At 44.3% G+C, this 25,595-nt stretch overlaps 1 protein-coding gene across 4 annotated transcripts in view; it reads left to right on the top strand.

The window, feature by feature from the left end:
- Positions 1–25,595, top strand: part of MBNL3 (muscleblind like splicing regulator 3) — a 153,452-nt gene that overhangs the window by 93,347 nt on the left and 34,510 nt on the right. For all 4 annotated transcript variants that reach the window (XM_043974762.1, XM_043974761.1, XM_043974760.1 and 1 more), the window contains exon 4: positions 22,921–23,085. In XM_043974762.1, the coding sequence (XP_043830697.1) occupies positions 22,921–23,085 (165 nt within the window). The remainder of the gene's footprint in view (positions 1–22,920; positions 23,086–25,595) is intronic.

Here is a 25,595-nt window from a genome sequence, read left to right as displayed (position 1 = left end):
TATTATAGTAATATCCGGCATTAGAATAGTAGTGTACAAATAGTATTCAACATAGAATAGTACTATTCAACATTTTTTTTATTCTTTTTTTTTTTAGTGAGGCAATTGGGGTTAAGTGACTTGCCCAGGGTCACACAGAGCTAGTAAGTGTCAAGTGTCTGAGGCCAGATTTAAACTCAGGTCCTCCTGACTCCAGGGCCGGTGCTCTATCCACTGTGCCACCTAGCTGTCCCTATTCAACATTTTTTGAAACACATTTACATCTGCTCTCTCCCTTTTTTTTGAGGGTTAAGTGACTTGCCCAGGGTCACACAGCTAGTAAATGTAAGTGTCTGAGGCCAGATTTGAACTCAGGTCCTCCTGAATCCAGGGCCGGTGCTTTATCCACGCGCCACCTAGCTGCCCCTGCTCTCTCCCTTTTTTCACCAAAATTCCTTGTATCTCACTAGGGCCAGAAGTTATGAGATGCACAGAAGTGTAGCACAGACAAATGACTTATTCAAGGTCACACCATAATTTGAACCTACATCACCCAGTGTACTCTCTAACTTTCTATTCACCTTAAACTTAATAATGATTCCTACTGAATCAACGGAAGATCAAAGGATTTAGAGCTAGAGGGGATCTTGAAGGCCAACTCCCCTCCACCCCCACTCATTATACAGATGAGGAAACTGAGGCCTGGGAATGGGAAATGCTTTGCTCAAGAGATCACATAAGTAGTGACAGATGTGAGATTTGAACCCAACTCTGCTGACTCCAAACCCAGCACTCTTTCTACTACATTATGCTGACATATGGGAGTCCTGCTACCTCACAGCCTTTAAACTGCACTAGCTATTACTATTAATGATACTAGATTATTTAGCATTGATTTATTATCATTGCTAACATCGATACTATACTTATGCCTCTCCGGAAAAGCCTAGCAGGTGTGTTCTTCAGATTCTTTGTGTCTAGCTGCCTAATCTGTGAGTTTAATTGACCCTCCATATCTATGCCCATGCTAGATTAATGTGCACACAGAACTCCTTCCCAAGTGACTTCCCATGTAGGAATTAGCGACCAAAGTTTAGAGGCTAGGTGGCTGCCCCTTTGAAATTGTGGTATTGCAGCGATTTGATGGAAGGGCTTATATCTTTCCAGGACCAGACACAAGGCCTTCACACACAGTAGGTGTTTAAGAAATGTCTCCTGAATTGCTCGTCTCTGAAAGTCAGGCTGGAGGCTTGGTGGGCACCCTGGCTGGTGGGCAGGTATCCACTGCATCGAGCCTGCAATTGGAATGCTGGGGTGTGTGCTGTACTGTGGAATAGACTATTTCAAATATTTACACTGCTTGGATCACTTTTGTTCACCTGAGATTGTATTCCAGATTGGACACTGAAGGACTGTTGTCCGTGGTCAGATACAGTTTAATGGATGAGCGTAATGGGATGTTGTGTTAAGTAATTATGAACTTTAGGGACTTGAGTAGTTAGTTGCACCAAAGCTTGGGACCTGAGGGGTTGGCCAGCTTGGCCAAGGCAGAAGTAATCTGGTGTCATTGACCGAAGGGCTATGATTGTTTTTTTTTCCCCAAAAAATGTAAATGCCAAAATCATTTGTTATGCCGTATGGAACTATCAGATATTTGCATTCTTTATCTATTTCAACAGAACAGCCATCTAGCTGGAAAGGACCTTTAGAGGTTCAACTCCTTCATTTGACAGAAGGGGAGGCTGAGGCCCATACCAGTGAGGAAGGCTTATACAGCAAGCTAGTGGATGAGGAAGGACCCATGCCTGGGTTTCCTGACTCCTACTATATCAGAACCCCTGTGCTATGAAATTGGAACATTGATTTGGAAGGCCGTACCTGCCTTCCTCACCTTCACTTCTTAGCCTCCTTTAAAACTCAACTCAGGTGCCCCTTCCTACATGAAACCTTTCTTGATTTCCACTCATCCCCTCCCTCCCTCTAAGTCATGATTAGTTCTCTCCTTGCTCTCTCCTCTAATCATCATATATGTGCTTATGTGTTTACATGGTTTTTCTTTCTGTTAGAATATAAACTCCTTGAGGGCAGGGCCTAGTTTTGTTTTTCTCTTTCTATGGCACAGTGCCTGGCACGTCTTATAGCCAATGTTTAAGAAATGGTTTTTTTACGATGATTGAGCCCGCAAAGCTTCTGGGAGGGCCCAGCCCCCACTCTCTGGCCTGTGCATTGACTGCTTGTAGTGTGAACTATCCAAAAAGCCCTAAAATCTGCGAAGATCTGTTAGCCACATTCTGAGTGGGAACTGTTTTGTGGGCCAAGGTGCGTGTTTGCATTTGCCCATTCTTTTAATGGAGTGGGGTTCAGAAGGACATTCAGGAAGGTTTTGTTCAGAGGGTGCTGTTTTCTCCCTTTGCTCCAAGGCTCTCGCTGTCATCCATAATGGTATAAAGAGACAACGCTCCACCGTCCTCGTGGCCTGATTAAGCATGCTCCCCTGCTCCTGAATGTCCCTGCTGTATTTGAAAAAAGATCTCTTTTCTCTGGTGGTAATAATGCATTCCATGGCCCCTGATAGCTACCAACTGTACAAGGGCAGTCCATTCCTGGAGTCCCTCTCCATTGCCCTGCCTTCTGGGTTTTGCCAGCCTGCTCTTTGGCCAGGCATAGACCTTTAGGCTTGTTCTCCCATGTGACATACTCCTCTTGCCCCTCCTTTCCCATATACCCCTCTTCCCCCAGCCACCACCTAATTTGATACGGTTTCCCTTCCAACTGAGTGACAGGAAAACATTTTCAGAGAAGCTAAATCTAAAAAGGAGTTATAATTCTTTAGGAGAGGGTAGGATATAGACCTGAGACCTCCCTGGTGGAGCAAATTCCCCCTCCCCCCCAACTGATGCAGGTCAGCAACTGGCCTGCGACATATACTTTTTTTTTTTTTTTGCAGGGCAATGAGGGTTAAGTGATTTGCCCAGGGTCACACAGCTAGTAAGTTTGTCAAGTGTCTGAGGCTGGATTTGAACTTGGGTCCTCCTGAATCCAAGGCCCGTGCTTTATCCACTGTGCCACCTAGCTGCCCCACAACATATACTTTTAGAGATTGAGTGACCTACCCAAGTCATGTAGCTAATATGTGTCAGAGGCAGGACTTGAACCCATGTCTTGCTGTGTATAAGGCTAGCCTTCTAACTGTTATGTCATTTTGCCTGAAATACAGCCTAGTAGCAAGAGTATGGAACTCAAATCCATAGTTTTCTTTTTTTTTTCTTTTTCTTTCCCCCCCTGGGGCAATGGGGGTTAAGTGACTTGCCCAAGGTCACACAGCTGGTGTCAAGTGTCTGAAGCTGGATTTGAACTCAGGTCCTCTTGAATCCAGGGCCGGTGCTTTATCCACTGTGCCACCTAGCTGCCCCCAAACCCATAGCTTTCTGATTCTGTTTTCACTTTCAGATTTAGCACCTGCCCTGGGAAAAGCATCAATATTTCTCAGCTTCCTCAGAAATTTCTCAGTTTCCTCATTTGTAAAATGGGGAGAAGGACCGTAATAGCTTCCTCACCAGGCTTCTTGCATGTGAAGTACAGCAGTATGTGAATGTCAGTGCACTGAGCTTGGGTGGGACCAACAAAAGTATTCCCATTTTACCCATGAGCAAACTGTGGTTCCAAAAGATTAATGACTGACTTGCCCAGAGGCACATGGCTAGGAAGGGGGATTAAGCCTGGACTTCAACTGTGGTCATCCACCTTCCAGGCCAGTTATAATTATGTGAAATACTCAGTTTAATTCAACAAACGTTAAATAAACTCCTATGGTGTGTTAAGCATGGTACTAAGTACTTGGGAAGGTGCAGAGTTAAATAAGACTTAGTCTTTACCTGCATGAAGTGTATAGTCTGGAGGTTTATACAATCTCAGATTTAGAGCTGGAAGGGTCCTCAAAAACTATCTAGTCCAAGCCTCTCATTTTACGGAGGGGGGAACTGAGGTCCAAGGAGAGAAAGGGACTTGCCCAAGATCATACAAAGCTGGAAGGAACCTCAGTGTCTGTCCTGTATCCAACCTCCCCCTCCCCTCAGCTTTACAGAAGAGGAAATTGATGCCTAGGGAGGACAAGTAAGTTCCTCAGGGTCATACAGGTCATTGGCTATCATACAGCATCAAAAGTAGAATTTGAACTCACATCCTTTGACCCAATACCAGTATTTTTTCCACTATGCCAAGACTCCACCATGGTTAGCCACGACAGATGGTTACCTTGGAAATGCATTGCAAGATGACAAAACAAAATCCTTGAGAAGTCAGGGGGGAAAAGGAAGGTTGTTACTGGGAAGAGGAATCAGGGCAAGCAGCATGGAGAAGGTGGCATCTGAGTTGGACTATCATTGAGTAGATAATTAGCAGATATGAAGGAGGTGGGAAAGGAAGACATATATTATTCTCATTTAGATTAGTTTGGAAGTTAAAAAAAATCTTTAAAACATATTTTCATGAAGCCACCTCGATTTCACAGACGCCACAATGGTAGAGTTCAGTTTACCTCGTCATAATTAACGTCTTCACTTATAGACAGACACTCCGAGGACATTCATCTGCATACTAACTGTGAGACTTTGGCCAAGTGACATCCCGGTCCTCAGCTTCCTCCTTCATCCCTATAGCCATGATCTAAAGAAGCAAAAATACTTGCTATGAGGAACATAAGTTGGCCAAGAACAATTCCTTCTTTTCACTGTATCACTCATGGGAAGTGTAGAAATCTCACTTGAGCTGGAGTGTCCTGTTTTATGAACCCAAACCACTGACAGCCTCCTCTCTTTGCATTTACATTTGCAAATAGACATCATTGAATGTGGGGGGGGGGCAAGGAGAGTGGACCAGGAGGGAGGACAGAGAGAATGAATGCTTCCCAATATGGGTTTTCTTCCATTTGTAGCTTGAGTATTTTATAACCTTCACAGCTCATATGAATCAGTTAAAAGGATAAGACCAAGCTGGGAGTTCAGAAATTCATTCTTGACCACCTCCCCAAGTCCTATTAATTATTACATCTTCTCTAAATAGAAGCTTCATATCTGATCACTGTCTGTGGGCGACCACGTTTTGTTCTTTTAATACCGGGAACAGTTTCTTCATGGTCACTATTGAGTGCATGCAATGAACTTGGCACTGAAGCTTCACTGAATAACTTCAAGCCAGAGCAGGGGCCAGGAATAACTGACCACTCCTTGAAAGGCCTCCTCTGAGGCCTCATTATGGGTGCCACGTGACTCGGACTTCTTAAAGCTTGTGCCAACTATATGCCAGCTCTGACAGGTTTTCCTGACGTTCCTCTGGAGCTTAAAGGTCTGCAAGGCCCTTTCACATTCATGATCTCTTTTGAACCTCAGAGAACCCTTTAGGAGAAGTGCTGCAGTGACCAGAAGCCCCATTTTCCAGAAGAGGAAACTGAGGCTACGAGAGGTTCAGCAAGCCCAGCTTCACCACTTACTAAATGTATGGCCTCAAGTGAGTCATGTAACCTCTGTGTGGCTTAGATTTCTCCTGTAAAATGAGGGGAGTAGACTGAATGATATCCTAGATCCCTTAAGATTCCCAATTGATGATCCTATGATCTCTGATGCTGTGATTGGCCCAGGGTGGACTTTAAGAGCAGGTGGAACAAGAAATTGTGCCTGAAGTCCAAGGCTAAGTGTGGGCGGCTTCCTCAGAATCCGGTTAGCCACTTGGATGATGAATTTTGTGTTCACAGCAACCCATGAATTGGATTTTAGAAACTGTTAGTGGTCCTCATACTTGTGTGACCCCATCCCACTTATACCCTGATCATAGCAGGAGTGGTGAGAAACGGGGAGCCCAGGCTGCTAAGAATCACAGAGACCTCTGACCTTCCACAAACCCCAGTTTAGCTGTTGGCACTCTTGACAGGCAATCAGTGAACTGAAGGACCTGAACCACATCCTTATTACCATTCTCTCTAGAGATGATAGCAAAAGATAGGGAGGCCACCTGATGGGGAAGAATGGCTCTTAGTTTCTCCTCAAAGAAGCACAACTACGTTGTGCCCATGAGGCGCATGAATAAGCAGGCCGCCTTGAAGAAAATTGTGGAGGAGGAAGGAATAGAGGGCCCTGTGCAGAAATTGACAATGATGCTTCAAATGGAGTCAGGCATATATATATTAGTAGTAGTAATAGTAGTAGTAGTAGTAGGCCTCCACCAGTCGTTGACGACCATTGATCAGGCCCCTGAAGAGCCACAGACCACAGTGTGGCTGTGTGTTGTATCTACCCCATGAGGAGTAGCTGGAGTGTCCTCTCCATGGCGCTGGCCTGGGCGGATCAATATGGAAAACAAGCTGTTGCCCATGCAGCAGGTTTCCCCTCTCCGAGACATTGGTGGATCCAAAGGAGAGGCAGAGCCTATACAGTTTGGCACCAGTGCCGCCACAGGAGTTGCCAGAGGGATGTGATGTCCAACATCCAACTGCCTAAGGGACTCCGACTCCTGATTTTTCCTCAGCGTTAACTCCCGAAGCTTTTTCCATATATGGGTATAGCCACAAGGCAGCAGAGGTTTAAAATCAGGGTTTTCCTTCCCCTAGGCGAGTCGCCTACCAAGGCTGACGAGCCCCACCTGTCCGAAGCGACTGGTTTTAAGGTGCCAGTGACTCGCCTTCACCCCTTCTCCTGTTAGTGGAAACAGTTCCGCCACAAGAAGGCCAGGTGTTGGGCTTCGGTTGTCAGAGGCTATTTGAGACACATGCTATTGGAGCATTTTATAGAGAGTGGGAGCTTATCCCCACTCTCACCCCAGCATGACAAACCTTTGGATATCTTGATACTTGGTGGCTTCAATAGGAAGGTGAGCAGAGAAAAGGATTTGGATGGGTAGGGGAATTAAGAAATGAAAGAGGCTTTCGATAAGTAAAAGACTCCTCCAGGTGTCTCACACACATTAATGAATATTTTCTTCAGCCATAGGGCACTAGGCACAGTGAGCACAGTCCAGCACTATACCAAATGAAAATTATTATTGTAACAAACAGGAGGCAACTGGTTATTGCTGTGGGAGTCATTTTGGAATCCATTGTTGGTGGGCAGTCAGATCATCCACTGGTACAGAAGGGCAAAGCCGGTCCCAAAATAGAAACAAGAATAAAGATGAGAAGACACTGTGGGCATTTGTACCAGCTCTAACCCAACCTGTTCCAACAATCTGTTAACTCTAAAAATAGGAAACAAACAAAAGCAAAGATATTGACCATGGAGATAACTTTGTTGATCTATCTGCTTGGTATCAGCATCAAACAAAGCATAAAATAGGGGAACATATGGCTATCCAATACATTTGCTAGAAGTATGGCAAGTCCAAAAAGAAGAGGGATTCCCTAGTGATGATAAAGTTTCCTAGTTGTTGCTTTTGATTGTTGATGATTGAGGATCATAGAATCTTAGACTTAGGGCTGGAATGGACCTTTGGAGCCATACCCCTTATTTTTACAGATAAAGAAACTAAGGCACAGAAGTTAAGTGAATTATTGCCCACAGTTCCACATCTAGTCTGAGTGTCTTAGCCACTAAAATCATGCTGCCTTGAACTGGGTTGAGTGCACTGAGCCCCTGAATGTTATATTGCCTCTCATTGAGTGTTTCTTCAATGAGACTCATGATCATTTGGAAGCCATGCCATGTAGAAGACTTGAAATGTCACATCTCACACACACAGTGGCTTGCACTAGAGAAGTAGCTTCAGAGATGCCATCAAGGATCCATATGATCAGAAAAGGAGGTGGGCTAGTCATGGAACAAGAGGGAGAGATAGTCCAGGAAGTACTCAAAGAACCATTTTGTTGTCATTCAGTCATTTCAGTCATGTCTGACTCTTTGTGACCCCTTTTGGGGGGATTTCTTGGCAGAGATATTGAAGTGGTTTGCCATTTCCTTCTCCAGCTCATTTTACAGATGAGGAAACTGAGTCAAACAGGGTTAAGTGACTTGCCCAGGGTCACACAGCTAGGAAGTGTCTGAGGAAGGATTTGAACTCAAGTCTTCCTGACTACAGGCCCAGTGCTCTATCCTCAGCGCTACACCAAAGAACCATAGGAAGTCCCCTGTAACTTAATTGATTGGATCCTTGGGGGGAAGAATTATGGAAAGATATGAACAAAAAACCCCTAGACAAAAAAAGTGTTCATGACAGGTTGTGATCAGCACCAATGGAAGGCATGCCCATACCCTTGAGATCATGGAGCCATCACAGCAAAAGCCATTAACCCTTTTGTTCATGTTATCATATCAGACAAATCCCCAGAGGGATCACAAGTATCTTCCATATGTTAAAAATAGTGACACTTTTAGCTAAAGAGACTATTTTTTAAAGCATCAGAAAATTAGGCCAACTTACTTGTGGGTTTTATTTCTTTGCAGACAAAAAAATCATCTCAGTTGGCACAAATTATTTTGTATTTTGTTTGGTTTTTTAAAAACAACAATCCCATATGTTTTCAATATTTTTTGCCAAGTTTCCTAGAAGCATTGAATGTCACAGCTGGAAGGGACCTTAGCGACCATCTCCTTCAACATCCTCGCATAACAAAGGAGGAAACCAAGATTTAACACCAAGAACAATAACCAAAAAAAACATTTATTTATAGACCTCTGAAAGGAGAAGTGATTTGCCAAAGGTCACTCAAATAGTAAGTTGTAAAATCAGTCTCCTGACTTCCCAGACAGTACGCTTTCCACTAGAAAGAGGCCCTGTGCTAGGCTTTGGGGCTACAAAGATAGAAAGTAAAGCAGCCTCTGCCTGCCTTCAAGGAGCTTACAAGTGGAAGACATCAGGAAGGTCTCCCTATGCTAAAGGAGCTTCCCAGGTAGGATGCCCCTTCTTCCATGCTTCTTCATTCACTGGCCCCATATGTATTTCAGAGGCTTTGGGCTCAGATGCCATCCCCATTGCAGAGCATGCATTCTTGAGTAACTTGTTATTGACCACAGATCGAGTTAATCTTTTTCTAGAGAATGATTGAAAGTATTTGCTCAGACAAAAAAAAAAGAGGGGGGGGGGTCAGTTTCAGTGTGAGTAGCAACTCCTCTTTTTTATGATTTGTTTGCACTTCAGAAAATTCAAAGTGCAGGCTCTTTGTTCTATAAATGGAACAAGGTCAAATTCTTCCTCATTTGGAAAGCCATTTTTAATGTGAATGAATATGGATGCGGGGGCCCTTGGGTGAGGTGCCCCTAAAAGGGGAGACCTTGCCTTTTCTTAGGGGGAGGCAGCCCAGGCTGCAGACACCTGCGAGAGGGCCTGGGCATTGTTAGTTAGTCCCTGAAAACTCTGTGGGCAGCAGTTAGCTGAACAGCTTCATGGAATTTTCCTTGCAGCTTACTCCAGCAGGTGGGAGGGAGAGGGCAGCTTCGCCTCAGGTGCAATATTCTGGGGGCAGGAAGTGCTCTGGGAACTTCAGGTGAGTGTCAATAGGTTAATTAATGGTTAAAGGAGCCAGGCGGGGGCTGGGGTTGATCTTTGGCCTCCCCAAGGCTCCAGGTGCCAACCTAGGCAGAAGGGTGATCCTGGGTGTACCAAAGACCCACCTTAGGGGAGGATGGGACAAGGGAAGGTCTGAGCCACCCCCCACTCCTCTAGAATGGGCCAGAGTCTCTGAGATTGGATCAAGATCTGTGAGTTTGCAATCTCTCTCACCTATGCTGAGGATTCAGGTCAGCACCCTCGCAGGAGAATCAGAACAGACTTTCATTGACACGTAGAGATAGCAAGAGAGCAACAGGAAAGCAGGTTTGACCCCTGGCACAGCCCATATTACGGATTTTCTGGCAGTTCATTTGGAATAGACAGGCAGAAACACCTTCTGTCACGTGCCAACTATTGTTCTCAGAGGAAAGAAAGAAAACTAAAAAGGAACAAGAGAAGGAAGTCAGTGCCTAGTGGAATGAGCCCTATATTTGGAATCAGAGGACATGGGGGGGGGTAGGTTACAGGGAGGAATGGCGGGGTGGGGGGCGGGGAAAGAACCTCAGGTCTATTACTTAATAACCTGAGCCTCAGTTTCCTCCCATGTGAAAGCAAGAAACTTAGACTGCCCAGGGGTTCGTAACCAGGGATCAGTCAACTTGCTTTTTAAAAATATTTCAGTAACTATCTTTCCATATAATTGATTTCCTTTGTAATCCTATGTATTTCATTTTATGCATATACAAACCATGATTCTGAAAAGGGTTTCCTCAGTCTGCCAAAGGGGTCCGGGATGTAAAAACGTTAAGAACCCCTGACCTAGATGATCTCTGAGTGTCCTTGGAGCTCTCAAATTTTGCAATTAGCATTAAGCCTTATGCAGTTATTCTTTTGTGTTATTAATGACCACTGGATAGGAAGGCAGGAAGCAAGTTGTCATTCCAGGCTTTGCTGTTCATGACCTTAGAGGAGGAACTTTCCCCAGTCTGGGCCTCAGTTTCCTCTTCTGGAAAATGGAATGGAACTAGATAACCTCTAAGTCTACTTCAGCTTGGATGTTCTAAGAATGAAAAGTTCTGTTAGTGAGGGGTGGTTGTTGTTGTTGCTGCTGCTGCTGCTTATTTTAGTAAAATTGTGAATATTTCCATCCAGTCTAACAGGTACTTTTTAAGCATCTGCTATGTGTAAGACATGGACAGCTAGGTAGCACTGCAGTAGGTAGAGCCCCAGGCCTGAAGTCAGGAAGACTCATCTCCATGAGTTCAAATATGGCCTCAGATACTTACTGGCTGTGTGACCCTGGGCAAGTCACTTACTCTGCCCCAGTTTCCTCATTTTATAAAATGAGCTGAAGAAGGAAATGGTAAACCACTCTAGTATCTTTGCCAAGAAAACCCCAAATAGGGTCACAGAAAGTCAGACATGACTGCAAAATGACTGAACAACAACAAAATGAAGTCTAGAGATGTTCACTGACTCACCTAGGGCCACACAGCCAATCAATCAACAACTCTTTATTAGGCACTTATTATTTGCCAAGCGCTGTGCTAGGCACTAGAGATACAAATACAAAAAAAAGAATAACTTCTCCTCTAAAGGAGCTTACTTCCTTCTGACTGAACTACAAAGTAAGTAGTAAGCCAAGACTGGAACCAGTCTTTAACCCCCAAGCTAGTGATCTTTCCATTATGCCCCCAACATCATGTGATGTCTCAAGGGCACCAGTTACCCCAGGAATGCCAGGAAGGTGCAGGTTGACTTACACGTCAGACTGCATGCCCAGACACTAGGAAACCAAGAATTACAATGTAATAGTTGGCATATGGCACATCATAATTTTCAAACGGCCTGACAGGACAATGTACCATCCCATGCCCCCCAACCCCATTTAAAAAAAAAATTCAAACTTCTGTTGAGTACCTTTATTCAGTGTTTCTTAACAGGCAACTGTTGACTATTCGTAGCTGGGCATAGAGATGCCATGAAGATTTCAAACAGTTGATTCAATTGTAATTACGTTTGACAAAATGTGTTTTCCCCCTTTTTAACACCCCCCCCCCGCCCAGGTATCAGATTTCTTTGAAGAGACAAATCATTCTCCAAACAGCTGTTTGTATTAAGATCTTATGACTGGCAAGCTGGAATTTTTAGCTTCCTTGGTTTCCTTTCTTCTTCCAAAGGGGAGAAGGAGTAGCTCTCCCTTGATCATAAAAAATACATTTCACAGGGCTCTCGAGTCTATTAAAATTTTCCACAACAAAGTACACTGGCAGTCTCATACCCAATAGCCCCCACACACCCATAACCCCAGTGACTTAAGTGGGATTTAGAGGCCCGCCTGGGCTACTTTCCCTTTCAATCTCGCCCCCGCAGTTGCTTGAAAAGCCTGAAAAGAGACCGAGGAGATGGATTGAATTCTGGGGAGGTGGGTGATCGTAGCCTCTTTTTTTTTTAAAGTGGTCTGTGACTTTTTCCATTGTCCACCATCGGCTTTGGGAATGTATATGCGGTTCCAAAAATTCATTTCCAATTTTCTCCCACCATTGCTTTTGGCCTTTCTGGGAGACCTTGAAAGGTGGTAGATTGGGAGGCCTTCCAGGCAAGGGGTAGAAAAGAGGAGAAAGAGAATCTTGAGCGTAGGAGCACTAACGAGTTTCTACTTTGAATCACTTTCCTATTTTTCTAACTCAATAACTGGGGCAAAAGCCCATGGCAGAAATGAATGATTTTATTTCCCAGACCTGTTTTTCGAAAGGGTAAAGGAAAATGAAAAAGAAAGGAAATAGAGAAAGGTACAATTCAGTTTCACCTATAGTCTCTTTAGTGCCTCTTCCCTCTGCCCCTCCCCCAATACTTTCTATCACTCAAGTGCCATGGTAGGTCAGGCCAGAGAGACAGAGCCTAGAGAACCAGCCTTTAAGGGACAGAGGCACTTTGCTAAGCACTGAGCCCATTTCCTTGGGCACTAATACAGACAGCACTGATGCCTGCCCATGGTGTCTCTTGGTTGTCTAAACTGGAAGAAAGGATTCCAGGGCATCTCTGAGCCTGCCAGTCTCCACTAAGGTAGACGATGGAGTCTTGGGAAACCCACAGCTTCCCTGAGAGGCCAGGAGGACTTCTATGTTTTGCAGACCCACTGGGGTAGGGTGGTTCTGGGGCCTCCCAGATGTTGTGAGGGAGGTAGCCTTGGTGGGACTGAAGCTCAGGAGGTCACAATGGTCCCCTCCTTACCTGGGGGACAACACTGAGGGTGCTGGATTCACTGATCTGGGGTCAGTTCCTAACTGCTCCTTACTATCTGATGACCTTGGCAAGCAACTCCACTTGTCTGGGCCTCAGTTTCCTCACTTGTAAAATGAGAGGATTGGAGTAGATCACCTCTAACATACCTCTCTGACATAAATTTATGACCCTTTGTTCCTATGACTAACTAGATAAGGTATTCCCCCTTATTCCCTTGAAGTCAAGGAAATTGGAAACTAGCAAAGAATGTCAACTTGTTATTTATTGCCTTGATCAGCATCCTGGGACTTAGCAGCAGTGTCCTCAATAGCTTACCAATGTATTCCGAACCTGACCCAACACACTTGACAGGTGCTGCTAGCTCTTGCCTGTTATATCCCGGGGAGTTCCCAGAGGCAAGACTACCACACTTGCATGCCTTAGCTAGGCCAGTGTGAGCCAAGGAGACATGCAAAACATTGGTTTTCTAACCGAGGCTACAGAATGCCTGAGCACTGGGAATAAAAGCCAAAACACCATGGAAGACAAATGATTTTTAGCATATGAACATATAATTTAGAGATGACAATCATTTTCCAGCAATGACATGTTGGCTCAGTACGTTCTGTCTCTGCTAATGGAGATCCAACATTTGGCTAAATCAAGTTCTTTGTCTTCATGAAGCTTAGGGCTAGGTAAGGACCTGAAGGTTTATTTCATCACATTTTGCCAATTTTTTTCTCTTGTGCACACATGGTGTCCTACATGTTATCCTTACTAGGGCCCAACCATTGGAAAAAATGTAAATAAGACTTGGAGGGAGGGGAAGGGGAGTAGGAAAAGGCACCAAAGAATGATCTAAATTACTTCTCCTCATAGCTTTCAGTCACTGTGGATTAAAACGACCCCAATCTCTCAAGAAACAGAGATAAGACCATCTAGAAGCAGCCTGCATAATATTTTCAAGGTGCTTTCGGCCACTAGCCAGTAAATTGTCCAAACACCTGTACCTTTTCAAAGCAAATTTCTCAAACCTGCCTTTCTCTTAACATGTGCCAAACAGAATTCCGCAAGAAAAGAAACCTTTATTTTTAAAATAAACATTGACATTTGAAAAGAAAGGGAGAGGAGCTGTTTTCCTAGTCCCTAAAGAATAATGGCTATAGGTGATAACTTGCTTTGTCCACAATGCCAGTAAATGAGAGCACATAAGTTTGTGACCGGAGAATCCCTTCTGTCCAGTTCTCAAAGGAGTAAAACATTTCATCATTCCTTCTTTTCTTTTTCTTTTTTTTTCTTTTTTTGAGGCAATTGGGGTTAAGTGACTTGCGCAGGGTCACACAGATAGTAAGTATCTGAGGCTGGATTTGAACTCAAGTCCTCCTGACTACAGGGCCAGTGCTTTATCTACTGTACTACCTAGATGCCCCATTCTTTGAAAAAGAGAGAGAGAGAGAGAGAGAGAGAGAGAGAGAAAGAAAAAAAGAAAGAAAGAAAATGAAGTCATAGGAACATAGCTCTGGAGCTGTAAGAGACCTTAGAGGCATCTAGTCTAAACCCCTCCTTTTACAGAGGAGGAAACTGAGGCACAAAATGAGGAAATGACTTGTCCAAGGTCATATAGCTAGTAAGCATCAGAAGTGGGATTTGCATCCAAGTCCCATGATTCAGCATTCTTTATTGCATTGCACTGCTTCCAATACCATAGCCTGTTTTTTATAAGCATTACATGATATGATTAAAAAACCATGAATTCCATCCTTGATTTTAGTTCATTTTTCTGATGTTGGGGGTTTGGATTTTGTTGTTGTTGGAGCTGTCATTCAGAAGCATCTTGGCATAATGGAAAGAGCACTGACCTTAAAAGTCAAAAGATTTCGGTGTGGATGTCCTGCTTGGCCCCTCTCTGGCTGTATGACTGCAGACAAGTCACATCCCCTTTCAGAGGCTGCTTTCTCATCTGTAAAATGAGGTTACAGAGGCCTACCAACAGACTGACCCCCAGGGCCGCTGTGAGGAAAGTGCATTGGAGGCACAGTTGAAATGTGTATTCCCTGAGCTTTTCAGCCAGAGGCTTAGAAATTTGGAAATTAACACAAAGTATTGGGTGTAAAAGAGGCCCTATAGCCCTTTGCCTCCAGAATGGATGGGCTTATTATCTCTGACACCGTGTGACTTTCTCCTCTCTGAGTCTCAGTTTCCCCAGCTCGCATATGAGGAGGTTGGATGAGATGCTCTCCAAGGTCACTTTTTGCACTGATATTCTGTGATTCTATGAGAATTTGTCAGATAGACTGCCCATTTTTCCCTGTTATTTTGGCTAATGCATTCAGATTTATGAACTGATTTTTTGCCATTCTGTGGCTGGCTGCCAACGATTAAATCCCATTTTAACGAACGAGGATGATTTTTATTATCGTTGCCATTATTTTGAATTGTGGATTGTGTGCTGTGAAGTGGAACCTTTCAGGATATAGTGAAGACAAGATATCACCTTTGGCTTGGGAGCTTCAATGTAAATAGCTAGGCTCATACTGACTACGAGTTAAGTGTTGAGTTGATGGGCAATGATGGAGGAAAACCAGCATCAAAGAGGGAGATGGAGGAAACTTCAACTCTTACCTAGTCCAAACCTTTTATTTCATAGGCAAAGTCCATTTCTGTTATAGTGGGGGACTCGGGGATTTGAGGTTGGGGTTGTAATTAGACTTGGGGTTCAGACACTCAAACTAGAAAGCCAAAGAAGCTGGGGAAATGGTTCCAAGGTGCCTGTTACTCCAAAGACTAGGGCAGCTGAGGGAGGGAGGGAGGGGGAGAGAGACAGAGACAGAGACAGAGACACACAGAGAGAGACAGACACAAAGAGAGACAGAGAAAGACACAGAGAGAGACAGAGAGACACACAGAGACTGAGACACACAGAGAGACAGATAAAGACACAGAAAGAGACACACACAGAGACACAGAGACAGAGAAAGAGGAGAGAAGAGACAGGAGAGAGGAAGAGAGAGGGAGAAAGCACTGTAGCTTCAGTTGAGGATAGAATCAAGATGGTTGAGTTCAGGATGAGTCTGAAGACAGAAAACCAGTAGGGAAGTTTCCTTCCTCTCCTTTGCCTCCCTAGATCCATTCAAGGCTTACCTCCTTCAAGAGGCCTTTCCTGATCTGCTCTTTTGGTAGTACCTCTCCGCCCCCAAAGAAATGACTCTATATGTCTTGACTGTCTGTGTAGCTTTCAGTAGAATGTAAACTCCTTGAGGGTTCCATTTTCATTTTTGTCTTTGTAATTCCAGCACCTTTTACAGAGCCTGACATAGAGTTAATGTTAATAAAAACTTCTTACAGTAAACTCAATTTGTAAACCTGGAAGCACCATGGAAATGTCCTGTAATGCTGCTGGCAACTGATGATGGTGCATAACACCAGCTTCAAGTGATAGTGGAGAAGGGTTCAAAGGAGCATGTCATGTCAGCTGTTTGCTCTGGTAGCCCTCTGGGGCCTGGGGGTTAGGAACAAAGGAAACAGATAGTGGGTGTGATCTAACTTGGACAGCCCCAAGAAAATGCCCACCCACTTAATGGGCTGCAGGGGTAACAGTCACATCTCAGCCACGTGTGACTTACTGAAGAGTAAGCATAATAATAATATCATAACTCTAAGGCTTTCAATTGCAGAGAAGGTACCAGCCTACATTTTTAGAGTTTCTTCAACTGGGAGCCAGCGCAATATCAGCTCTAATCCCTATCCCTGTCTCTATCCATAATTGCTACAAAGTATTATCCTCTTTAGGCCTCCCAACATCCCTGGGTGGTAGGTGCTACAGTAAGTGGTATCCTCATTTTATAGAGAGGGAAACTGAAGCTTCAAGGCAGATGACCAACTCCCAGCCACGCAGCTAGTAAGTGTCAGAGGCAAGATTTGAACCCGGGTCTTGCTGGCTCTAAGTCCAACATTCTCTCCAATGCATATTGTGCCATGCTGTGGCTTTCATCCTATACCGGCTCCCTGCTGGTGTAAATTTCCCCCCTGTTTCAAAAGCTCTCTGGCATCCTTTGCTCCTTTCCATTGGATAACTGATAGCTGCCCATACATCCTGAGGTACTTTCCAATTAGTCTGAACGCTCCAGAGGCATCAATGATGCATGCAAGTGTGGGCCTTGCATGTATTTCCAATTTAATTTGCCTTTATTATGCATAGTTATTAGGGTTCCAGGAGGTTGGAGATTCATGGGCGATAAACCCACAGCCAACCGTCCACAGGCTTTTTTTCCTAAATGAGCACTGAAACTCCAAAGTGGATTTGGGTAGTTTGAGCACACACATTTTCCCAGGATCCCCGGATACCTTCATCTCATGCCAGGCATGAAGGGAAAAACAACAACTAAAGTTTGACATCTGCAAGCATCCATGCTGTTCTGCTGTGGGGAGAGTTGGGGAATTTGAACAAGGTTTGTTGCTCTTAATCTGCCAAAATCTTAGCAACAGGCTTCCAGTTAGGTTAATGCTTCAGGACTTCAATGGAACAGCATTCTCTTCCCTTCTCCGGGTGCAGATTGCAATATCTGCAAGCCTTTCATCCTTGCCACATCTTTTCCATGTTCTCCCATGGATCTTATCCTGAAGATTTGACCCAAACTTGCCGTAGGCCTCCCTTTCAGGCTTTGGGGCATTTTGTGAGGAGCAGTGGGGTCCTTGGGCTGGCTCTCTATTGTCTCTGGCCCACCAGCATTTAGTATCAGACTTTTCCTAATTGATATTCCTTCCAGTTCTGTGGGCCGGGTGGTTAATGTCTGTTCTACATCTTTTGTGTGCCCACAGTCTGATCTCTTCCATCCAGCCTAAATCTGCCTTTTTGCAACATCCATCCCTTTGCTCCTAGGTCTGCTTCAGATACTTGAAGGCACCATTATATCCTCATTAAGTCTTCTCCTATTTAGACTAACTATCCCCATTTCTATCCACTGGGTCCTGTACTCTACAGCCCTCTCACTATCCTGATCACTCTCTTCTGGACATTCATCAATTCATCTTTATCTTTCCTAAAATTTGGTGCTCAAAACTGAACCCAATACTCAGGATCTGGCCAGACCAGGGAAGAATATAGCACACCTATTCCCCCATACATTCTCAATACCACACCTTTCATAATGCAGCCTAGTATGTCATTTACCTTTTAGACTAGCACATTGCTGTGTTGACTCATATTGAGCTTGTGGTCTACTAAGATCTCTAGGTCTTTTTCATGGGAACTCATCCTATATTTGAGAAGTTAATTTTCTGAACCCAGGCAGAGCTTTATCTTTGTCCCTAGTAAAGTGCTATCTTATTAGATCGGACCAGTATAGTCTGTTGAAGTTCTTTGGGCCTCTCACATTGCCAACCAACATATCAGTTATCCTTCCAAGATTTTTGGTTTCTACACTTTTGATCAGCATGCCATGATGCCTTCATTCAAGTCATTGGTGAAAATCGTGACCAGTGCAGATCAGAGAACAGATTCCTAAGGTACTCCACTACAAACCTCCTTCAAACCTGGGATTGAGCCATTTGTGAGGATTCTTAGGGTCCAGTCATTCAATCAGTTCTAAATCCTCATAAATATTCTATTGGCTAGCTCACATCTCTGTACCTTAGCTACAGGGATACTGTGAAGGATTTTGTCCTAAATGATCTGCTGAAATCTCAGGAGGCTATGTCTACAGAATTTCTCTGATCTCCCAGGCTAGTTAGCCTGTCAAGAAAAAAGAAATGAGGTTAGCCTGGCCATATGCCCATATTAACAGGAGTTCTGTCTTTCTTCTATCCTTCTTTGTCCCCAATATACCTCAAAAACCCCCCAACTTTGGTATTCTATGTTATAGCTATTAGCATACACTTCTAAATTATAGCAATTTGCATGCACGTCTTTCTTCCCCATACTAAACACCATAGACTCTCTGATGGTTATAACTGTGTCTTATTAATCTCTTTCTGCAACTCCTCCCCATCCCACAATGCCTCACACACAATAGGCCTGCCTAGGCCCCCTTTGGTTCTTGCCTCCAGCTCTACTTGTATGGAGGAACCCGGATGGAGCTTGTCACTTCTCTAGGGGACCTATCAAAGGAACGAACCCTAGGGGCAGAGGTGAGGAAGCAGTGCATTCTGAGAATGAGGGACACCAAAGGCACCGAGGCATAAGATGGAACATTCAGCTTGTGAGACAGAAAAGAAGTTAATCTTGTTGGAATAGAGAGTAGTGCAGGGATGGGAATAATATGAAGTGAAATGAGTATGGAAAGAGAAGTTGGAGCCAAATTGTAGATGACTTTAAATGCCAAAGAAAGGAGTTTGTGTTTTATCCCGGAGGCAGGGGCAAGCCACTGAAGTTTCCTGAGCTGGGGAGCGGCACAGGTGGGTTAGGAAGCTACTTTTCACCACTTTGTGGAGGATGACTTAGAAAGAGACAAGAATAGAAGCAAGGAGACCAATTAGGCAGCTCCTACTGGTCAGAAGTTCCTTCTGAACAGATTGTTCAGACTCATGTCAGAGCAAAAAGTTATTCCTTGGCTTTATCAGTTTCTTCAGTTGTCTCTCAAAACAGTATTGGGGGGTGCAGCTAGGTGATGCAGTGGATAGAGCACCGGCCCTGGATTCAGGAGGACCATCAGACACTTAACACTTACTAGCTGTGTGACCCTGGGCAAGTCACTTAACCCCAATTGCCTCACCCCCAAAAAAAACCAGTATGGGAAGAACCAAGAGCCATCCCCTTAGAAAACAATGGATTGCCCTTTCATCTCCCTCACTACTTAGAGCTACCATAGAACCCAGCTCTGCCCAAATGACCTCATATTTACCCTCATACTCATAGCTACAGCTGCTTTTGTACTGTGTGGAGAGTGAGAGAGAAAATCTTGGAAGGATGGACTTTGGTTTTAATGAAACGTTGTTAATGCTTTTGATAATGACCATATGCCAGGCCAAACAGGACAAACCCAGTGCAGTTGCATTCTCCAAGATGAAGTGGGCCCTGGGCTGGTCCTGCAAAGACCTGGTTTGGAGGCCCAGCTTTGGGCCTTGGCAGCCAGCCTCCTCTACCACATGCTGGTTAGTTAGCACAAGAAGCCCGTGCAGGAGGCAGGCAGTTTGCTTGCTGGAAATGATCCTGAGCCTGGTGCTGCAAAGACCTGAGTTCAAGGCCCAGCTTCGCTACAGGCCAACTGCCTAATGGTGAGCAAGTCTCTGGCTTCTCTCTTGGCCTCTGTCATCTCAGCCCTAAGATGAAGAAGCCAGACAAAGCCCCTTCCTGCTCAAATGTCTGATGCCTCTTTTTAGTGGAAAGAATAATTAATTGTTCTCATATAGCTACTGGGATAAAAGGAGGGTTGGCATAAAGATGGGAAGACAGGTAAGAGGCTCAGAGTGGTGCATCTGGCCAGAACCTCTCTTGGAGTAATCACTTGATTTAGGACCATCAAATGGTAGAACTAGAAGCAAACTTTGAGATGGTCTAGTCCAGCATCACCTTTTTACAGAGGAAGAAACTGGGGCCTAAAAAAGGAAAGTGACTTGTCCCAGGCTACATAGCTAGTTAACAATAGAGCTAGGACTCAAACCCAGGGGTCTAACTACCACAGAGTCTCCAGTTTAAGCCAGTTATTCAACAAGAAGACCAGAGGGCCTAATGGATAGAACACTGGTCTAAGAGTCAGGAAGACCTAGGTTCAAAGCCTGACTATGGCACTTATTAACTCTGTGGTTTAGACTTTCTGACCCTCAGTTTCCTCATCTGTAAAATGGGAATGATAATAACATTTACAGTATCTACCTCTTACTTAGACCTTCCTCCTCTTCTGCTTAACTTCTTTCTATGTGTGTTACGCAACTCACTAGGAATTACTGAAAGGCAGTTTGGGGCAGTGGATAGAGCCTCAGTTCCCTGCTCTGTATATTGGGGATAATAAGATTGTGAAGTTCTGATGGAAAAATGTGTGAAAAGCCCTGATTCTACCCTAGCATGCCCGAACTTGGAGAGCATGCATTGACCCTGGCTTTGTAAGATTTAGGAACTGGAATGAAACAAAACCAAAGCAAAGTAGGAAAGTTTTCCCTATAAAGGGAACCCAAGTATTAAAAAGAAAAGAAATCCAAACAAACCCCTGTAAACCAGTTTGAACCAGTATTTACATCTCATTTAATCAGAACATCAAAATATTCTCAGACAACCCAAGCCCCCGGATCATGGAGTGCTCATCAGTACAACCCCAAATAGACCTTGACGTTGTTCTCTTGATAAGCATCTGGAGATCCAGAGAGAGCAAATAGTGTGGAGGAGCAGGGCCCCACACCCTGCTTGGGACTCATCTCATCCCTCAGATTGAGGCCCAGTGGCAAGAGTTCTGCAAGGTGTCCCACTGGGCTTGGCAGGCAGACAAGTGGTCCCAGAAGGGCCCAGCATACCCCTGTGAAGTCTAGAGGAAAGGGCCAGTGCCCCAGGGGAGGCAAGCACAGGTGTATCCTGCTTGGAACAAACATAGTATGTAGAAAAACCGATGTTGCCGACTAATCAATTAGTACACGTTACCTCACATTCTTTTGCCAAAGGCTTCACCCTGTGCTTTCCTGATGGATTTGAAATGAGGTTCAGTTTCCTCCATAACATCAGTTGGTGACTTTTCAGGAATACTGATTCTACAAAATGTGATAAATGGCTGTGCTCAAACTGTATCTTTGGACCCAGGACCCCTTAGACACTAGCACATATTTCCATACAGAAGCAGCTCTTCTGAAAGTGGGCAATTTCAGTAGGAGTCTCTTTTGTCTGGAAAACTCCTCTCAATGTGGGGAAAGGAAGTTGGGGAAAGGGGGGGTACAGTGTGGTTTTGAAATAAAGATCTTGATAAAATGGAAAAAAGAACTGTATTTGGAGTTAAAGGACCCGGGTTCAAATTTTACCTCTGTCACTATCCATATGAACTTGGGTAAGTCAAGTCACTGCCCTCCTCAAACCTAGCTCTCCATCTGTCAAATAAGAGGGGTTACACTACAAAGCCTCTTGTTGTTTGTCCTTCATTCTCAAAGAGGACCACGACAGATGTCATGACTTGCAGTGAATTGGATTTAAGTGAGGGAGGGCTGCGCAAGGTCACCAACCTCACTCTCTCCTCTGGAGCCATCCGGGTCTAGTGGCGAAACATACATCAGGATGACTGGAGATGGCCTGGGATATTTAAGGCAATTGGGGTTAAGTGATTTGCCCAGGATGACACAGCTAGTAAGTGTCTGAGGTCATATTTGAACTCAGGCTCTTCCAACTTCAGAACCAGTGCTCTATCTACTGCAGTGCCACCTAGCTGCTCAGATGACCTCTAAAGTCCTTTCCAGATCTTGTTCCATGATCTTGTGAACATATTAAATATTTTAAAGGATGAAACTAGTTTTTCTATTATATTGTAGCCTCTTAATCAGGGAAGGGGACTTGCCCAGTGCCTCATGGCATTCAGATCCTTCAAAGAACCAAGGCCCCCAAATATACTTTGGCTTCAGTTCACCTGATTTTTGAGGTAAAACTGGTAGATTTGGGGGGCAGCTAGGTGGTGCACTGGATAGAGCACCAGCCCTGGATTCAGGAGTACCTGAGTTCAAATCTGGCCTCAGACACTTGACACTTACTAGCTGTGTGACCCTGGGCAAGTCACTTAACCCCCATTGCCCTGCAAAAAAAACAAAAACAAAAACAAAAAACAAACAAAAAAAAACCTGGTAGATTTGGCTTGAAATATTGGACATGACTGATGTTTCCATGCAAAAATATATTTGTGCATTGCCGCACATAGTGTATTCACACCATGGATTCACACATCTAGATTAATCACCTATACAACCTCAAGCTTTGAGTTTTACCTAATTGAAATAATCATTTTTTTGTTTTCGGCTTATAAGAACTATGGGATTTCCTTATAGAACCTCAGTAAGCAGAGGTTCTAGATTTAAGATTTTTCTTATTGGGGGCAGCTAGGTGGTGCAGTGGATAAAGCACCAGCCCTGGATTTAGGAGGACCTGAATTCAAATCCGACCTCAGACATTTGACACTTACTAGCTGTGTGATCTTGGGCAAGTCACTTAACCCCCATTGCCCCACAAAAAAAAAGAAAAAGAAAAAGGGAAGATTTTTCTTATTACTTTGTGTATATGTAGAAACCATTTGCCCCCACATCCAAAATGGCAGGCCGTGTCTACAAACTCAGTCTTTCTGATCTCAGGGCCGCTGCACCCGAGAGAACTGCAAGTATCTTCACCCTCCTCCCCACCTGAAGACCCAGCTCGAAATTAACGGACGTAACAACCTGATCCAGCAAAAGACGGCGGCTGCCATGTTTGCGCAGCAGATGCAGTTCATGCTCCCAGGCGCTCAGCTCCAGCCAATCGTAAGTCACAGAAATGTCTCTGTGAAATTTGGGTGGTTTAAAAAAAACATAGATAATGAAACTGGAATGGCTTGTTTGGCCCTGTGATGTAATACCAACCTTCTTATCTGGAAAGATTTATGATTGATACTCTGTATATGAGTTCATTTACATATATATGTAAATTTACAATATGCGTGTGTGCCTCTCCATCCAGGTGGGGTCTTTGGGAAACAGGTATAGAATCCATAACCAAACCCATCCCACTTGGTGGAACTAGTCATAGCTTGGCTTTCCTGGCATAAACTATAAGAACCCAGGGCCACCCTGGGGCATTAAATGGGGAGCTTCCTGGAGGGAAGTGAATGGTAGGGACTACAAATGCTTTAGGATGGGAGTCCTTGACCTGAGATTCACAGTACCCAAAGGGGCCAGGTCCATGGGCAGATTTCAAGAGTTTCACTAACCTTTGGTTTCCTTTACAATGCTATGTATCTGATTGTATGCATTTAAAATCTTTATTCTTGAGATGGGGGTCACCATCACAGCCAAAGGGGTCAGCATGGCCAGAGGGATTCATGACATACACACAAAAGTTAAAACCTGATTTAGGAGGTCAAAAGAAGGTTGGAATCACGGGGAACTAGACAACCTTTAATAATTTCAGCTGGTATTGATAGAGTATTTTAAGGTTTATAAAGCACTTTCTACACATGATCTCACTTGATCCAGATGTTTTCACATGAAGAATGGGTGTGGAGACATACAGAATTGTTCTCAAAGCTATGAATTTCACCAGGAATGAAATTTGCCAGAATCTTCAATGTGTCAGAAAAAGAGAGAGGAGAGGGAAGGAGGGAGGGAGGGAGAGAGAAAGAGAGAATCTATTCTGATCCTCTCCTTTTGAAAAATGAAGACCCTGAGGCCCAGAAAAGTTAAGTGACTTAGCCTTATGCTCACCTAGCTAATAACCAGCAGAGTTCCATCTCAGACCCAGCCTGGAGCTGACTCCTAACCCAGTACTCACTCTTCTGTCCCAGACTTCCCAGAGGTGAGCTCTTGAGACCTATTCGATACTGTTAAAACAGATTTCCTGACACCTTCATAGTGTTATAGATCCCTACCAGAGATTCCCATTGCAGAAATTCACAAGGCGCAAGTTGAACATTGCTCTGAGCTAGAGAATTCACAGAGACATTTTCCATAAAAAAAAAAAAATAAAGAATTGTCCTATAACTGTCCGAATTCCCCAAGTGCATGAGATTTAAGAAAAAGCCTGTTGAGAACTCACCAGGTCTTTGTGCCTTGGAATAATAATGCTGCTTCTTGTTCTTTCAGACCTTCCAAGGAGGGCTGAAAACTGCTTCCCCACCACCACCCTCAAGCACAGTTTAGTTCAGGGGTATCTCATTCGAATCCCAGCTACCCAGCTTCCTCCAAGCCTATGGCAGGATCCATTTGATGAGGTCCCCACAATCTGGAGCCTCTTAGAACTTGGAGACTGTTAGAGCTGGAAGAAACATTAGTGCTTCTCTAGCCCTCCTCCTGATTGGCTAATTACCCATTTCAGCATTGTCTCCATAATGAACACACCGAAAAGTGAGAGTCATACAATGGTGGTGAGTTCCAAAGGGAACCGAGACAGTCATTTCTCTGACCTGCCTTTAGTTAGTCCCTAGCCTGGGTGTTTATTGAAGTCATTCTTCTCATTTCATAGATGAAGAAAAGTGAGGCCAAGACTCATGTTTCTTTGGTCCCCCATACCTCCATATTCTTACTTGAAAGCTTTTCAAATAGACTTTTTTTTAATGAGGCAATTTGGGGTTAAGTGACTTGCCCAGGGTCACACAGCTAGTAAGTGTTAAGTGTCTGAGGCCGGATCTGACCGCAGGTACTCCTGACTCCAGGGCCGGTGCTCTATCCAATGTGCCACCTAGCTGCCCCTCAAATAGACTTTTAAGGACAAGAAGTAGAAGATGCTCACTCACCTATCCTGAGCGCTGTGCTGTTACTCTTTTTTTTTTTAATCAGTAACTTGGATCAATGAATATATAGCATGTTTATGAAATTGACAGATGGTAAAAAGCTGAGAGAGACAGAGACAGACAGAAGGAGGAAGAGGAGGGGGAAGAGAGCTTACACACTTGAAAGACCGTCACAGTGTGGGAAAAATCTTGTCAGGCTAGAAAAACTGGGGGCAATCTCATAAGATGGAAAAACGTCACGTTACGCTTGGGTTCAAAAAACCAACTTCAGAAGATCATAACTGTAGATAGCGGTTTAACCTGTTTGTACTCTGAGCTCACTAAGGGTCAAAAAAGTTGGAAGCAGATGTGAGCAAAGCTTTTCCCATCTTAGGCTCCATAGAGAGCCATGGTGTCCAGGATGGAGAAAGTGATAAACCAGCTTGACTCTTCCCCTGGTTTAACAGGGTACACCTGGAGCACTGTGTTCACTGCTGGGGGTCTCATTTTAAGAAGGTCTTCGATAAGCTGGAGAGCGGTCAGAGGAAAATGAGCAGGCTACGGCCT

The sequence above is a fragment of the Dromiciops gliroides genome, chromosome X (assembly GCF_019393635.1).
Source record: "Dromiciops gliroides isolate mDroGli1 chromosome X, mDroGli1.pri, whole genome shotgun sequence".
Classification (NCBI taxonomy): Eukaryota; Metazoa; Chordata; class Mammalia; order Microbiotheria; family Microbiotheriidae; genus Dromiciops; species Dromiciops gliroides.
Note: the sequence above shows the minus strand (reverse complement) of the source record. Positions and strands in the feature narration are given on the sequence as shown.